This window comes from Crinia signifera, chromosome 1 (assembly GCF_055691185.1).
Source record: "Crinia signifera chromosome 1, ASM5569118v1, whole genome shotgun sequence".
In the NCBI taxonomy this organism is placed as follows: Eukaryota; Metazoa; Chordata; class Amphibia; order Anura; family Myobatrachidae; genus Crinia; species Crinia signifera.
The window spans coordinates 287,145,685-287,163,673 of record NC_139217.1 but is presented as its reverse complement, the minus strand read 5'-3'; the positions used below and the strand labels follow the sequence as shown (position 1 = coordinate 287,163,673).

Below are 17,989 nucleotides of genomic sequence, written 5' to 3'. Positions count from 1 at the left end.
TCGTATGCCATATGTAGTGGCATACGATGCGATACGATGTTTTACCGATTTTTGTGCAAAAATGGTCAAAAATCGGTAAAACATCGGATAACATCGTATGCCATATGTAGTGGCATACGATGTCATACAATGCGATACGATGTTTTACCGATTTTTGCGCAAAAATGGTGAAAAATCGGTAAAACATCGGATAACATTGTATGCCATATGTAGTGGCATACGATGTCATATGATGCGATACGATGTTTTACCGATTTTTGAGCAAAAATGGTGAAAAATCGGTAAAACATCGCATGGCATCGTATGCCATCGATGCGATACGATGTTTTACCGATTTTTGAGCCATTTTAGCTCAAAAATCGTATGCGATCGCATCGGATGCCATACGATGGCATCCGATGCGATGCGATGGCACCCGATTTTGCGCTGAAATGCATCAGAATGCATTGAAATGTGTATTAAAGTAGTGAAATGCCCCCAAATGCCATTTTTCATAGTGCACCACCCCCACTATCAACGTCAACCCGAAGCGTGGCGAGCGCAGCGAGCCCGCGAGGGGCGGCGGTACGCGTCCTACGACCTTTTCATACCCCCACTATCCACGTCGGCGTGGAGTTGAGAATAGAATAGTGTGGCGAGCGCAGCGAGCCACCGAGCCCGAAGCGTGGCGAGGGGACGCGGATACCTTCACAGCTATACGCGTCTCCTCGCGGGCTTTACAGGTATCCGCGTCCCCTCGCGGGGCTCGCTGCGCTCGCCACGCTTCGGGCTCGGTGGCTCGCTGCGCTCGCCACACTATTCTATTCTCAACTCCACGCCGACGTGGATAGTGGGGGTATGAAAAGGTCGTAGGACGCGTACCGCCGCCCCTCGCGGGCTCGCTGCGCTCGCCACGCTTCGGGTTGACGTTGATAGTGGGGGTGGTGCACTATGAAAAATGGCATTTGGGGGCATTTCACTACTTTAATACACATTTCAATGCATTGTGATGCATTTCAGTGCAAAATCGGGTGCCATCGCATCGCATCCGATGCGATCGCATACGATTTTTGAGCTAAAATGGCTCAAAAATCGGTAAAACATCGTATCGCATCGATGGCATACAATGCCATGCGATGTTTTACCGATTTTTCACCATTTTTGCTCAAAAATCGGTAAAACATCGTATCGCATCGTATGCCACTACATATGGCATACGATGTTATCCGATGTTTTACCGATTTTTGACCATTTTTGCTCAAAAATCGGTAAAACATCGTATCGCATCGTATAACATCGTATGCCACTACATATGGCATACGATGTTATCCGATGTTTTACCGATTTTTGACCATTTTTGCTCAAAAATCGGTAAAACATCGTATCGCATCGTATGCCACTACATATGGCATACGATGCCATGCGATGGCATACGATTTTTGAGCAAAAATGCTCAAAAATCGGTAAAACATCGCATCGCATCGTATGCCATCGTATGCCACTACATATGGCATACGATGCCATACGATGGGAGCCATGATACTCCACAAGTACCGAGCAATCAATTACACTGCTAAACCAGGTTGATTTTGCCATGTAATTGATTGTTCCTTAAAAAAACATGGGAAAACTCTCCCAAAATCTCTCACTTTCTGAAACTCTCACCCTATTACATTTGGCCCCAGATCTCACATGTTTATATTTTGTAATAGATTGAAAATTTGGAATCCAGCTCTTGGTTCTAGGATTATAGACGCAGTTGTTCAGGTTGAATTATACAATAGAATTTTTACCATTGCTTCAGAAGGAACAAACATCCTTATTGTAATGTATCCATTAGAAATAAACAAAGTTCTAATCAGTGGGTGAGTCAAGCAAAAATAATAGACCAGAAAACACCAATCATTTAGAAGATAATACAATCGTTGCCTAAACTGCATACAGTAGGTTATGATTTGGCAATCTTCTTCATCAGCTCTACCACCTACATTAACCAGCATCAATGCTATAGTCTGGGCTACCAACTGCTTAAGCAGAGGAATAATGAGTATGGAGTCCCCCCTGCAAAACAAACATCCAGCACAATGTTCTCACTTTAACAAAGAGGTTCATATTGCAGTGTCCCCTGTAAAATAGAGATGCAAACCCCAGGCTGGTCATCATCGGTGGAATCTCCTAAATACAGTTAAGTCAGATCTGCAAAAAATGTGTAGTACCCAATAGAAAACCAGTCATGTATTCAATAGGGGATGCAGTCAATCATAATGTCAACAGTTCTAATGATGACAGGCAACATGTCGATATTCTCAGACATATCTGCAATGTCGACATGTGAATTCTCAACATTGCCTGAATGGTGACATGATGGTCAGGCTCCGGGGGTTAGGGATATGCACTAAGGAGAGGATAGGTTTAGGCAATGTAGGTGGGGTTAGTGTTAGGCAGTAGGTGGTGTATGGATTAGCCAAAATGGGTATTGTAAAGGCCAAGACAAATATTGTAGAGCAAAATCCAAACATTGAAGGATTAGGCCCATACACACTGGGCGACTTTGAGCTGAAAGTCGATCAAAGCAGCAGGTTTGATCGGCTTTCAGCTCAAAGCCGCCCAGTGTGTATGGTCCGGCGATGAGCGCTGCTGCGCGCTCCCACAACATCGCCGGGGAAAGCCGTTCATCTGCTGGTTATACCAGCAGATGAGCGGCTTTCAGGACGGCTTTGCATAGCGCTGCGCTATGCAACACCGTCCTCCCCCTTCCATCGGCACCGGGCAGGGGGAAAGCCGCTCAGTGTGTATGCACTAAGCGGCTTTCCCCGCAGTGATGATAGTGATCATCTGTCCATACACGCTGGGCATAGTCGCCCAGTGTGTATGGACCTGTTTCAAACACAGAGATATTCCTCATGCTCAATAAAAAATATGAAACAATAAGAGTCAGAACATGGAGCACGGGCAGAAAGGCACAACGCCTCACACAAATATTAAACCAACCCCACCAAACCAGAATGTCATGTGTAACTGGACTGAAACCCAAGGAGAAGTGTGCCAAAATAGCCAATTAAATTACCCTGACCATATAATAGAGATTATCAGCAAAAGATTAGAAATTAAAAACTCAACACCAAAGTGCCCCCTCCCCTGTATATACCTTAACTACAATACAGATGGAACCCTAACAACAAGCTACAACCAACTGTAGAAATAGTAAATGTTCAATATATATTTCTATGTATAACTAATACCAAAGCTTGATTTTAAAATGTAGATTTACATTTATGAAGTGTACAGAAAGGACAACTCTGTTATAGATACGTGGCATGATGGTCTCATTGGGGCAAAGAAATCCCTATTCCATGTAAAGTTGCAGTATGTCCAAGTAATTATATTTAATTGGGGAAAAAATAGGATCAAACAGGCTTTAAATCAAGCTTTGGAAAACAGGCTTATGGTACTCCCTACTGTGAAAGACAAATCCTAACACTCCAAAACATACTCATTTGTCATTTAAAATGCCAAATTGCCCTCTGCTGGAAGAAACGTGATCCTCCATCTCCCCTCAGTAATAAAAAATATAAGGTGGGTATACAAAAACATATTTTCCTGTATAATCTCTGGCTCTTCAGCCATATTTTCAGCCATTTGATCTTTCTAGCTCCATGATCATGGTGTACCCACCACTGCGTATAGCTATACTTGTGATATGTACCTGGAGACAGGAGAATTCCTAATAACATTTGTGCAGTAGGTGTAATTGACTTATCTCTAATTGATCATGATGTGGCCATTTTTTTATTATATTTTTGTTATTTCTATTTATAATACTCAGCTTGTTTTCTTTGATGCTTCATAATGTTGGAATGTCAAATGTCTTTAACAGTCATTTCAAAATTGTACTTGCACTTCTATGTCAGTCATTCAAATGTTTTTGTTTTTAAAAAAAAAAAAAAAAAAAAAAAAAGAAACAGATTTACGGAAAAGTAATACTGCTTAGTTTCTCAGCACATCTAAAATTGGTAACAAGATATTTTTCTGACTAGCCCAAAAAAAAACACTTTTTAATCACGTATGACCAAAGACATTTCCATACTCTCTTTCCCCATATTTTCGCAAATAGGCAATTTCTGAGGCTGTAAATGAAAGTATAATGGCACCATGCCGCTTTAAGTTATGTGTTGCGCAGAACAGTCACTCAGTTCTGTGTTAAGTGCTTATCACTGCAGTCATAATTCATTGCATGCTTGAAGAAACTAGAGATCAAAGAGAGAGCTCTAAAACACCACAGCCGGCTGCAGAACTATTGGGCTTATATCAGTCAATTTAATGAGGAATAAAAAGCAGCATGCGAGATGGGGTGGGAATAAGAGATTTGGAACATCTGAAAGTGTGGGTGTAAACTGGCGGATGAGTATGCTAGAGATTGATTATTTATTAAGGCAAGTGCATAAGAGTTTTACCTCCCATTAAGTTTGATTGTTATAGTGAATTCATTTAGAATCACGCTTTCAGAAACACAGGGTTTTCAAGCTTTATCCATCAGCTTAGATGTAGTGACCAGAGGCTGTTCTGTAGACTCCTGTCTCTGTAAGAATTATTTGTCAGCTATGATATAGGAGTGGTTCATATATGATATTAATTGTGGCAGGCTGAGCATTAGGACACTTTACGTAACTGAGAAATGGGATGAAACCCCCCCAACATAATAATGTATGATTTGTTTTCCACTTAAACAGAAATTAAGCTATTAATTAATATCCTAATCAGAGGTGTGAAATGGCAACTTGAAAATATGCAAAGCTCAACTTTAATTATTTGTGTTTATTGATGATAACAAATGACACTGGCAATGCGCTGCCCCAACGCTATACTCATGAAGAGATCCGTGCTTACTTTCTAAGCCATCTAGACAGATCGCTTAGAACAAAAATCGCTATGTGTGTATGGGCCTTGAGTCACAATTGTCCTGCACAAACAGACTTAGGGGGGTATTCAATCCCAAGTCCTAACTTTCAGTACATCCTGACAGTCGGGACCCTGGCACATTTTAGGTCCGCTCGCCGCGGTTATTGGCAGATGGGATTTACTGTCCCGGCTGCAGATCAGCGATAAGGGGCGTGTCTGTGAAAACGGCTTTGAATTGTCGAGTTCTGGGCGTAATCTTGACAATCCATGCCCGTTTTCGGCAAAACGGCCCAACTGCTCTTAAAGTTGGGTCCATTCTCACGAGCTGCCGACAGCATTGAATTGGCACCCATCGCTATTTTCTCTTTCGAAAATAGCAGTGGGGATTAAATACCCCCCTTAATATAAAGATGGCTAATTCAGAGATAATGACCAAAGAGGGGGATTGTTAATTTAAATTATTTTTAGTAAATGGCATAACAATCAATCACACAACAAAATCAATATATTTAGAGATATCTTGGTTTATCCTAATCATAAGAGTCATCATCTCTAACTGAGAGAGAAAGAGAGAGAGAGCTCTCTTTAGCTCATCCTGTTTGTAACCTTATTAATTTGTAGCTTCAATGTGCACCAGTCTGACATGTGCTGGCTGCTGTTGAACAGGAGGGACATTATATTACTTATCTGCCATCACTAATCTGGTAGGGATTCAAACTAATGCTTGAGAATCCTATTTAGCATGGGCCTACAACCACCCACAGAACTTGATTCCTTATGTCACTAACCTGAGGACAAGCAGATTACTATTTCTAATCAATGTGCACATGACGAAAAGTAGCATTTGTCTCATAGCACTGAGGTTATGGTTCAGTTCCCACCATCATCCTAACTGTGTGTGGTTTGTATATTCTCCTGGTGCTTGTGTGGTTTTCCTCCAGGTACTACAAGTTTCTCCCACACTTAGGGGCCGATCAGCCCAATCGCACGGCTGAGTCTTCACGATGGCTAGCCAGCACAGGCTGCCCGCAGGGTGATTGGAAGCAGTAATGCAGCATTATCAGGAAATGTCCTGGAAAACGCAGGCATTCCACGGCCGTTGGGAGGGAGATCGCATTTGCAGCTGTGCACATGGGTGGGGGAATATGGATGCTGCAACAACGGGGCAGCGTTTACATGAATCAGGCCCTTATTCCCCTATTTCCATTTAGAAAAAGATCATAAACTAAAAGATCCCACAAAGAAGATTCAAGTACCATCATCTTCGGGGTTTGATACTAACAGTATATCTACTCTGCTGTATGTAATCCTTAACACACTTTCTGGTACTCTTTACCTAGCACGGCGCCCACGATGTCCATCGCGGTCATCGGGTGTAAAAAATCGCGGGCATCGCGTCCATCGTATGCACTAAAGTAACGGGTGCGACGCGACCGACGCGATGCCCGCGATTTCCCATAGGGATCAATGTTACATTTTTCAATGGACCCGATTTTTCAGTTCAATGCCTCAATGCCCGCGATTTTGCCATAGGAAACAATGTTAAATGGGCCACAGAGCCCAAATAGGCACCATTAGCAGTGAAATGTCCCCCACAATTGTTAACGACACCCCACGATCCACGCGAACCCGAAGCGTGGCAAGCGCAGCGAGCCTGCGAGGGGCGGTGGTACGCGTCCTCCGACCTTTTCATACCCCCACTATCCACGTCGGCGTGGAGTTGAGAATAGAATAGTGTGGCGAGCCCGAAGCGTGGCGAGCGGACGCGGATACCTTCACAGGTAAACGCGGCCCTACGCGGGCTTCACAGGTAAACGCTTCGGGTTTGCGTGGATCGTGGGGTGTCGTTAACAATTGTGGGGGACATTTCACTGCTAAGGGTGCCTATTTGGGCTCTGTGGCCCATTTAACATTGTTTCCTATGGCAAAATCGCGGGCATTGAGGCATTGAACTGAAAAATCGGGTCCATCGTATGCACTAAAGTAACGGGTGCGACGCGACCGACGCGATGCCCGCGATTTCCCATAGGGATCAATGTTACATTTTTCAATGGACCCGATTTTTCAGTTCAATGCCTCAATGCCCGCGATTTTGCCATAGGAAACAATGTTAAATGGGCCACAGAGCCCAAATAGGCACCATTAGCAGTGAAATGTCCCCCACAATTGTTAACGACACCCCACGATCCACGCGAACCCGAAGCGTGGCAAGCGCAGCGAGCCTGCGAGGGGCGGTGGTACGCGTCCTCCGACCTTTTCATACCCCCACTATCCACGTCGGCGTGGAGTTGAGAATAGAATAGTGTGGCGAGCCCGAAGCGTGGCGAGCGGACGCGGATACCTTCACAGGTAAACGCGGCCCTACGCGGGCTTCACAGGTATCCGCGTCCGCTCGCCACGCTTCGGGCTCGGTGGCTCGCTGCGCTCGCCACACTATTCTATTCTCAACTCCACGCCGACGTGGATAATGGGGGTATGAAAAGGTCGGAGGACGCGTACCGCCGCCCCTCGCGGGCTCTCTGCGCTCGCCACGCTTCGGGTTTGCGTGGATCGTGGGGTGTCGTTAACAATTGTGGGGGACATTTCACTGCTAAGGGTGCCTATTTGGGCTCTGTGGCCCATTTAACATTGTTTCCTATGGCAAAATCGCGGGCATTGAGGCATTGAACTGAAAAATCGGGTCCATTGAAAAATTTAACATTAACATTTAAGCATCGCGTCGGTCGCGTCGCACCCGTTACTTTAGTGCATACGATGGACGCGATGCCCGCGATGGGCGCCATCCTAGGTAAAGAGTACCCACTTTCTTTGTGAGAATACAGAATGTCTCATATGTGCTACTGTTTCCTTGAATATTCAGACGCATCTCTACGCATGTACAGATGAAGAGTGCGTGCAGCCACGGCGAACAGGGTGTTTGCCAAGTGCATGCACCCAACACTGCCAGCGGGGGGGCAGCGGTGGATAGTCGTGCCCATGGGAACGAACGCCCACTGTTTCATGGGCATTCCCATGAAAATGCTGGGCGTTCACAAGGTAACCAGCCATCGAATGATGTTGGTGTTCCCAACAGCCTGCGAATGGATGTTTATATTAAATATCCATTCGCAGCCCATCCAAACGTATGCAGCATGTGATTCTGGGGCAGGCATACCGACATTAGGCGGGTAGCGCCTGGGGACTCGCAAGGCTGTGAATTTGCAGCCTTACGAATCAGCCAGAATAACCCCCATAGTGTCCTCCTTCCAAGGTCATATAATTCCCAAGCCCCAGGAGGAGTAACTACTGTCCTTATGTGCCCCAACAGATTATCCAGCTCGGCCCCCATTAATAAGGGCAAGGAGATAAGCTGTGAAAACAAGTGAGGAAGAACAGGGATAAAAAGAAAAATAGACAGTTTACTTGAGAACTTTCATTTATTACTTTGTACTTGCCTTACTAAAACTTTTAATACAATTTTATGATTCCACATATATATGTATTAATATACTGTATGAACTTTACTAGACATCATTCGGTTATGCTCCATTGGAATAGAAAATGATATAAATAGTAATGCTGCCCATACACTTGTGAGATATTGCATACAATCATTCGATTTCGACCACATGTTCGATAAATCAAATGATTGTATGCACATTTTGTATATAATAATATACACATAATATTTATCGAATTGTACGTGCGTTCGAATGCTGTTTTGTGGGCATACGATTTTTCTAAATGTGATGATTCCTGAAGATTTCTGGTTACTTCATGGCCACTCCTCTTTCACCCACTGTGCACAGATCTGTTCGATAATTTGGTGTGTTTTTTACAGCATTCAATGCAATCGCATTCGATCCTGCTCAATTTTTTTATTTTAAGGGGCATTCGATAAATCGCATGATTGTATGTACAATTGTACGTCAAAAAAAGCATTTTCGATGTGATTTATCGAAAAGTGAGCTTCAAGGGAAATCGAACCTGATTTCGCGTCAAATGCAATGCATTACATTTTCTATGTAAAATCTGCCAGTCTACCCCCGGTTATAGAGATGTAAAGTAAGGCAACATGGGTTACACACAGCTGGCCCTCTCCAATTTGATGCCCTAGGCAAGATTTTTTATGCAAATATGTGTTTAATAAATATTCTGTGGAATGTAAGAAAATAAATAAATAAAAACATTAAACCTGTCATAAAACAATCTACTCTACAAGCTTAATTGTAAAATAAAGTTATATTGTGCCTTGTAGCTCACAGAAATTAGATGTTTGTGGACACATAATCAGTAGATGGATATAGATAGATGTAAAAGTAGATATAGATATACAATATTTAAAGCTAATGACTAGTTTCTTAAAGTCATAATTTTCTACCCTCCTGCATTCTGCTGGAGACTCCATGAAATAGTAGCAATCTCCCTCTCTCCCTCATTAGTCTAGCAATCTCCTTCATGTCACCTAGCCCACATTACACTGTTACATTTTTTTGGGAAAAAGGAATGAGAATCATTTACATTGAATCATCAGCACCATTTCCCAGCACTTTACCAAGTATAGTAGCTCTTACTTACTGCTTTGGGGCTCATCTACATTTGTATAGAAGTCATATTAAAAGACTCACACTTCTAGGTGCCACGTTCACAATCTCTCCATATATGGAACTAGATATGCCCTTTGGGAGGAGCATGATATGCCCCCTCAATGGGGCACTTTGCAAAATTCTACTACCAACTATAATCTCCCTGAAACTACAGTAGTTTTCAAAAGTAGGCAAGTATGCTTAAAGTTTGTTTGTTACTGATATATTTCAGCATAGGGATTTAAAAAAATGTGCATAATCTAAAGGGCAGTGCTATGTGATGGATACTTACCCACTCTCATGCAAGCTGCAGGAGATTCAAAATTGGCTCTCCCGCATCCTACCCAAATCACAGGAGTTCCTCCATTTTAGGGCTGGGATAGACTATCATATTATCAGGCCCTGTCCCCAAAGCCACTTGCTGCATTACCTCTCAATGCTTCTCATTATGATGTAATGTTTATTTATATACAGTAGGTGCAAAATATTCTGCTTTGAATATGAATTTTAACAATAAATAAATCATGTAGCAGTTAACAGTCTACAGCTATCTCCTCACTTTCCTTCTGTCTCTATCAACTTCCCCAGAGATACATTACAGAATATCAACCAGCACTGGGGTGTGATGACTTCAGTCATATGTTTAGTATACTACTTAAATCATTTGAAAAGATTAACAGTGAGAAAGTGGCACTTGTCCAAAACCAAATTGATTTACTAAACCACACGATTCCTGTAACCTGTTGGCTGTCAGACACGCTTTTGGAGTTGATCTTGGTGCTGTGATTTACACATACAATTGCTGTCTAGTCCTTTCTGGCTTACATTAATGCATAAAGAGGTCTTAAATCAAGAAAAATGAAACGCCTCTCAGTGTGGGAAAAAAAAGACTTATGAAGCTATTTCAAAGTCATTCTAATATATATGATATATGGACATATCTATATATATAATAAAACTGTAATGGTTGTGTCTGTACATAGATTTTTTTAGTCTGTTTGACTGTTCGTTCTGGCATCACACAAAAAACTGCTGGTTGAATTTGGATGCCATTTTAACTGTTGGATAGCTTAGTGACGCTGAAAGAAACTGCCTGTCATGCTAGGGTTACCTTGTGGAACTGCCTCGGGCCCGGAGAGTAGGGTGTCATGGTCTGGAGGAGACTGAAGAGTAGCAGGTTTGATATAAGTCTTTTTCATAGAAGAAGCACCGGAAGATAAGGCCAGCTAGGCAAGCTGCGGAGCAGAGAACCCAGCAGGACAACTGGGATGTAGTTCACAGAGAACGAGTCCAGGAATCTTTACCAGGTGACTGGACTGGACCAGGAAGAAGACTTGTCCGAGAAGCTTTACCAGATGACTGGACCGGATCGTGAAGAAGAAAGAAGACTTGTCCGGGAACCTTTACCAGATGACTGGACCAGATCGTGAAGAAGAAAGAAGACTTGTCCGGGAACCTTTACCAGATGACTGGACCGGATCGTGAAGAAGAAGACGAATCTGGGAACCGTTACCAGTTGACTGCCAGCAGGCACAGATGACAGACAGCGGGTGCCGATGACTGTCAGCGGGTGTCGATGACTGTCAGCAGGTACTGATGACTGGCAGCAGGTACTGAGGGCTGGTAGCAGGTACAGATGGCTGGCAGCAAGTGTTGGTAACTGTCAGCAGGTACTGATGACTGTCAGCAGGTACTGATGGTTGGCAGCGGGTACAGGTGACTGACAGCAGGAGTAGAACTTCAGGGAATGGTGCAAGGTACAAGTGCAGGATTTCAGGTAATAGGTGCTGAACTGTGAGTAATGAGTGCAGGATGCAAATGCAGGATTTCAGGTAACAGGTGCTGAACTTGGAGATAACGGGTGCAGGATTTCAGGTAAAAAATGCTGGGAAACAGGAACACCAAAGAGCATAAGTTGGAGCACAGGTTGAAGCTTCCTCCCAAGGGATTGACAACAAAGCACTGGCGTCTGTATGCCCCAGGAGGCCCGGCTTTATCCCCCTGGGCAGATCCTGATTGGTGGGGCAGAACTGAGGACCGGCGCTATTGGCCGGCCACATCAAGATGGCGGCGCCCAGGCTGGAGACAAACACTTACTACAGGTTCCCCCGCCGGGAGCGCACACTGGAGACCCCAGAAAAATGGTCGCGGCCGGGAGAAATGGACGCTGCGCTCCCCGCCCTGCACCCGGACGGACAGCCAGCAGATCCCGCCGCCGGAGGTAAACAGGTGAGCGGCACGCCCCAGCACTGGCCGTGACACTGCCATATGTATTATCTTGATGTGATATCAGAATGAAGTGTCCAGTTAGCTGGTCTGTACCAGTTGAGAGGAGAGTTAGTCCAAGTGGGGCAGTAAATAAAGAGTACCAGAGTCCAACAAAGGAGTGTGGCTTGGACTCTGGAACATTCTGGGACACCACCACCTGCTTATTCTTGGAGCCTATCCCGACTGTGAGTTAAAATATCCTTTCTTCACGAGTGGAAGCAAATTACAAGGCATCCAGCCAGGTTTATGGACACCCACCACACCAGTTTATTATGGACTCTAACGTAATACATCACGCATAATAATTGGAGGAGAGTAATGAACAAGCGGGACTTACCTAAGTATAATTTCCATTGTCCTTCTACATTACACCAGAGTGCATTTTTATTGTGTATTTTATATTGTCGGTACTTGTTTCCTAGCACGGCCACAATCGCGGGCATCGGTGTCATTTTTAGTGGTATACGACGCGACCGACGCGATGCCCCCCGATTTTCCCATTGAAATGCATTGAAAAAAGTCAATATCGCGTCGGTCACGTCGTATGCGGCTAAAAAAGGCTTAAATGGTCCAGACGCGATGCCCCCGATTTCCCCATAGGGAACAATGTTAAATGCCTCAATTTACTCGCGATGCCCCCGATTTCCCATAGGAATCAATGTTAAATGGCTCAATTGACCCAAATCATCATAGGGAACAATGGTAAATGGGCCAGAAAACCCAAAAAACACCCCTGAACAGTGAAATGTCCCCCCAAAAGTAGTTGACGCCACCCCAAAGCGTGGCGAGCGCAGCGGTACGCGTCCTCCGACCTTTTCATACCCCCACTATCCACGTCGGCGTGGAGTTGAGATTAGATTAGTGTGGCGAGCGCAGCGAGCCACCGAGCCCGAAGCGTGGCGAGCGCAGCCAGATACCTTCACCTTCGCGGGCTTCACAGGTATCCGCGTCCCCTCGCGGGGCTCGCTGCGCTCGCCACGCTTCGGCCTCGGTGGCTCGCTACGCTCGCCACACTATTCTATTCTCAACTCCACGCCGACGTGGATAGTGGGGGTATGAAAAGGTCGGAGGACGCGTACCGCTGCGCTCGCCACGCTTCGGGTTCGCGTTGATCGTGGGGTGGCGTCAACTACTTTTGGGGGGACATTTCAGTGTTCAGCGGTTTTCTGGCCCATTTCCCATTGTTCCCTATGATGATTTGGGTCAATTGAGCCATTTAACATTGATTCCTATGGGAAAATCTCGTCGGTACCATTGCACCCGATTTTTTAGTGCATGCGATGGCCGCGATGCCCCCGATTTTTCCTCACGATGCCCACGATCAACATCTTTGTGGCCGTGCTAGGAAACAAGTACCATATTGTCTTTTATCAATTATTTTAAAAAAAACTATTATATACTAGATTAAATAAGTATTAATGTGATACCCAATTGATCATAATATTTTTTATACTGCTAATGCTGTACATCTGAGCGCTCCACCACCACTCTTTTCATTTTGTGTTATTCTCTGGAAAACAGTAAAATATTGTTTATAAAGACATTTGTGATCAATGCGTATAATATAACTATACATCACAATATTATATGGCACAACTTTAAAATTAGTTCAGCTGAGCAATAACAGACATCCATACGAGCGAAGCTGCAAGCAAAATGCTAAAATATATATACAGATTGCGTTAACCTTATCCAAAATACTCAGGACCAGAAGAATTTTGGATAATGGCTTATTACGTATTTTGTAATATTTTTATATTTGAATGAGGTATCTTGAAATATCTTACATTTATGTTGTCTAAGCACATCAAACACAAGAAATACACACAAATGTATTTTATTTGTGCAGGAAACAAGGTTTGTGTACAATCTTGGGCACTGAATTTGAATGCAAAGCAATCACGCCCTTGCACATATTTAGTGCCAGTTATACAGTATGTTATTTCCATAGTAGTGCCAGTTACAAATGTCCCCAGTAGGTTTTTAGCAAAAAATAAAAGTACATTTTGAAAGACTAATTTGGATAACGGATACTCAACCTGTATATATATACTTTATGACACTGTGCCGGATTATCAGTTTTGCAAGATTATCTGTGATATCGGGCAGCCCCTTTGCAGTGAAACCGCCCCCGCAGCAAGCCTTCTCCAGCCGTGTGTGTCCCGCACAGCAGAGCTGCTCACGTCCTGTACTGCAGAGCTACTTACCCCCCCCCCTGCACCACTTACCTCCCACATTGCAGAATGACTCCTACCCCTCTCTTCCTGTTGGCCCTCTAAAACGTCCCACAGCCTACATCCCACCAGCACCTCATGTGTCCAGATTAAAAACTGTTTAGGACCTTCGGTGGTATACCTGTATACGAAACTAGGACCTTGTACATTATACATATGTGAGAAAATGTCAGTTTATGGCATTCGTTTATGCATTATAAAGTTTATGGTCTAACTTAATAAATGATGTGAAAGACTAACACTGAATACATATTCTCAATGAGAACATCATTATATAATCATTAAAGGGTTTTTCTACATGAAATTATATTTTGTTTTCCCCTACCCCTTGTGTGTTTTTGTGGCATTCTCTCCTCTTGAACTGTGAATCCCAGGATTCAGGATTGAAAAAACACTAAAACCTGGGATTTAAGGATTCACTCTACCGGTACTTTATTGCATCTAATATCCCTTTCAGACAGAAAAGTCTGGGTCATTTTTCAGAGAGCAGCCTGACCCCCCCTTCACACAGAAGAACAAATTACAGTGTCGGGTGAAGCAGTTCTACCCGGTATTTTGCTGAATAACACAGGTATTTCATCTGTATGAAAGGGTCAACCCGGGTCATAAATCCTGTGTCCTCGACCCTGGTCAATTCCAGGGTCGGAGACACAGGATATACGACATGGGTGTGCCCTTTCACACAGAAAAGGGACCCGTGTTACTCACAAAATTACCGGGTAGAACTGCTTCACCCGAAAATTTTGTTTTCTGTCTAAAAGGGGTATAATTCTGACATACACCAGAGAACAAGCAAAACATTTGTCTGTGTCAAAAATGGAGAATACTTGGACAAAAATCTTTTTTTATTGAGAACTTTAACTCACATTGAAGATTTTTATTTAACATACAGTATATTACATATTTGAAACTAGATTGTTATGAAAAGGGTTATAAATGTAATAACAGATCTCATGTGCATGTGTCACCAAACTAAATGTCAGTCACAGGTATTGCTCATTTAAACATCATCTGCCTTTTTTTTTTTTTCTCTGTCCTATCTATAAATGATCTAGCTTTAGATGGTTAAACTTACAGACTTTCTCAGCCCAGTGTCATCCATAGTTTGTGCACATCCATACAGTTGTTACAGGACAGTTGGGAGTGGATGGCTATAACAGATCCTTACTGGAGCCTGTAAAGGTTTTGTGGCACAAGAAAACAGGTCAGGTTGATCTTTTGTTTTCAAAACAGCAGAAGCCCTAATCTTGTGCTTAAATTGCTTATAAGCTTTCCTACCAAAATCATAATTTTTAAACAACATATTTTGGAAAATCTTCAAAATAGATTTTCAAAAATCGGTGTTCCAACATAACCTGTAGGATGACAGATATATTGTTCATTGGTTTCCACCTTGTGGCTGTTCTTGAGAATGCATTGCAAAACTCAACTGACAAAAAAAAAAAAGCAAAATCTCCAATAGATAATTGGACAAATTAAATAATAATAATAATAAATAAGTGAACTAAATATTATATAAACCACAACTATTAAATGTTGTTAATCCAGCAGTTAATGAATTTGAGAGAGACACACCAGAAAAATATATTAATAGAAAGACTGTTCCACCCACGCTTTATTTATTTGGATGACACTGATAAGATTATGTGATAGGGCCCTGTAAATATGTAAATAGGGCACTAACAATGTTATCGTACTTATAATAATTGTTTCCATTTCTTCTCACCACTTTTTCAGAAAGAGATGACAATGCGAATGTGTCAGTGAAGGAATGCTCCTTGAAGATCAAAGGAAACACTAATTACTTTCTGGCCATGTCTGATTTACCCGTGGAGACATGAATGTGTGTGACTGACCACTTGGACCCTGAAGCAGACAGTTTCTATGTGTTTCAGATCTATCATTGCCCAGGCCCTGACAATGCTGCTAGCACAATCCAGAGGATAGTGTAACTGGAGACGAGACAAGTGCAAGTCTCCTTATGGATGTCATATTGTATTAATACTCATTAGGAGAGATAAACAATACTAAGTCCTAATACGTTTTGCATAGCATCACTGGATTCAGGGTTCTTGTCAGATTGTCTTATATTTTTTATTGGACTGATTTCTACTAATACTAAATCCAAATTGTCCTCTATATTTTCTACAGAGCTTCTTTTTCACCTCACCTTGTACTTGATAACATCACATGACCTATGGGTTGTCTGTTTTTATAAATACACATGTAAATATTCAGTTTGTATAGATAGGTCCACCAATATTGGTCTACAGGCAAATGGTCGACACATAAAAAAGGTCGACATACATTACAACAACATTGTCAAAAGGTCAACACAAGCAAAAGGTCAACATGAGTTTTTTTGTGTTTTTTGTGTCCATGTTGACGTGAACACCATATTAGCCTTTTTTTATTTAAAAAAATCATGTTAACCTTTTGCTTGTGTCGACATTTTGATCATGTCTAATGCATGTCAACCCTATTCATGTGTCGACCTTCAAATTCGACCAATAGTGGTCAACCTTTTGACTGTCCACATAGAAACTGTCGACCTAATGACGCATACCCCCCTATAGGTGGGGATATTATTGATGTACAATGGAGACAAAGAAACTAATTGTAAAAGAGGATGAATAGAAGGTGAATTAATTAGGAGCTATATATATAGACACCCATTATCAAATCTGACTGCATATTATTATCTTCCTGTAACTAATTGATATTACTTGCTTGTCCTCCTCCAATCCACTGTATTTACAGATGGATATATTACGATAAATGGAGTTATACTACTATTTCTTGAGTCACATATGTGGCAGGGAAATATGTTTTCTAGGATAAAGCCATCACTGTTTGTCATCAAGCTTGTCAATTTTAAGATGTGTTCTAGCCCCAAGCTAAGGATTATGGCTGTATTATGTAGCATGTTCACCTTAGCCCACAGGTTCTCAAAGTTGGTCCTCAGGACCCCATACAGTTTGGTTTTGCAGGTCTTGTCACAGAATTTAGGGGGAGGGGCCCTAAACTGCACACCCTGGACATATGAGGTGCTACCTGCTGAGACTTGTAGTGCAGGAGGAGGAGTTTGCAGGTGCACACTAAATATATATGCTAGACCTTTTAATATCTTGCTATATTGCATTTGAGGTTATTAGCATAGTAATGGCCATTAGTATCGGCTTGTCCACCGCGTCCAGGTTACCTCAATAGGACAAGTCCCTAACACTACTCTGGGACAGGTCCAGGGCACAGGGCCCCCCAGGCCAGCCCAGCAGAACCACCCCATGGCATCACATTAGTGTGAAATTAAAGTGATAGTAAAAGGGATAGGGGAAATTATATGTGATAGGACTTACCTAGGTAAGAAGTAATAATAAATGTGAAGGGTGCTACATATATATTAAACAAACTAAAGGGGTGATGGAAAGTGTACGATATGATGCCATGGAGCAGCCCAGCAACAGCAGCCCAAAGAGCCCAGCGCCCCAAACACAGTCCCACAGACCAACACTCAGCATATATGTACAGTAGGACTTACCCTCATAGTGCCAAGCTGAGGTGTGCAGTCTTGAATGTTGGGACTCCAACCTAGTTAAAATCAATCTGGGACAGGTGGGTGGGGTGCTAGTTAAGGAGGAAGGCGTCTCTAGTTCCTTCCAGTGTGTATGAATACACAATATATAGTACATAGGGGGAGGGGCCCTAAACTGCACACCCTGGACATATGAGGTGCTACCTGCTGAGACTTGTAGTGCAGCAAGCAGGTGGACAAGCCCATACTAATGGCCATTACTATGCTAATAACCTCAAATGCAATATAGCAAGATATTAAAAGGTCTAGCATATATATTTAGTGTGCACCTGCAAACTCCTCCTCCTGGTTGTCACAGAATCACAGGTGAAATAATTAGCTCCACCTGTGAATTTTTTAAAATGTGTCAGTGAGTAATGATTGCACCTGTGCACCTGCCGGGTGACCTGGAAAACGTGAACTGTGTGGGGTCCCGAGGACTGAGTTTGAGAACCACTGCCTTAGCCTAACAA

The 17,989-nt window shown here is 42.9% G+C and overlaps 1 protein-coding gene across 4 annotated transcripts in view; it reads left to right on the top strand.

The window, feature by feature from the left end:
• Window positions 1-17,030, top strand: part of MOB3B (MOB kinase activator 3B) — an 84,977-nt gene extending 67,947 nt beyond the window's left edge. For all 4 annotated transcript variants that reach the window (XM_083185477.1, XM_083185484.1, XM_083185503.1 and 1 more), the window contains one exon: window positions 15,683-17,030. Coding sequence is in view for 1 of the 4 variants with exons in the window: in XM_083185503.1 (XP_083041629.1) it covers window positions 15,683-15,712 (30 nt within the window). In the remaining 3 variants the exon portion in view is untranslated. The remainder of the gene's footprint in view (window positions 1-15,682) is intronic.
• Window positions 17,031-17,989: the final 959 nt, after the last annotated feature.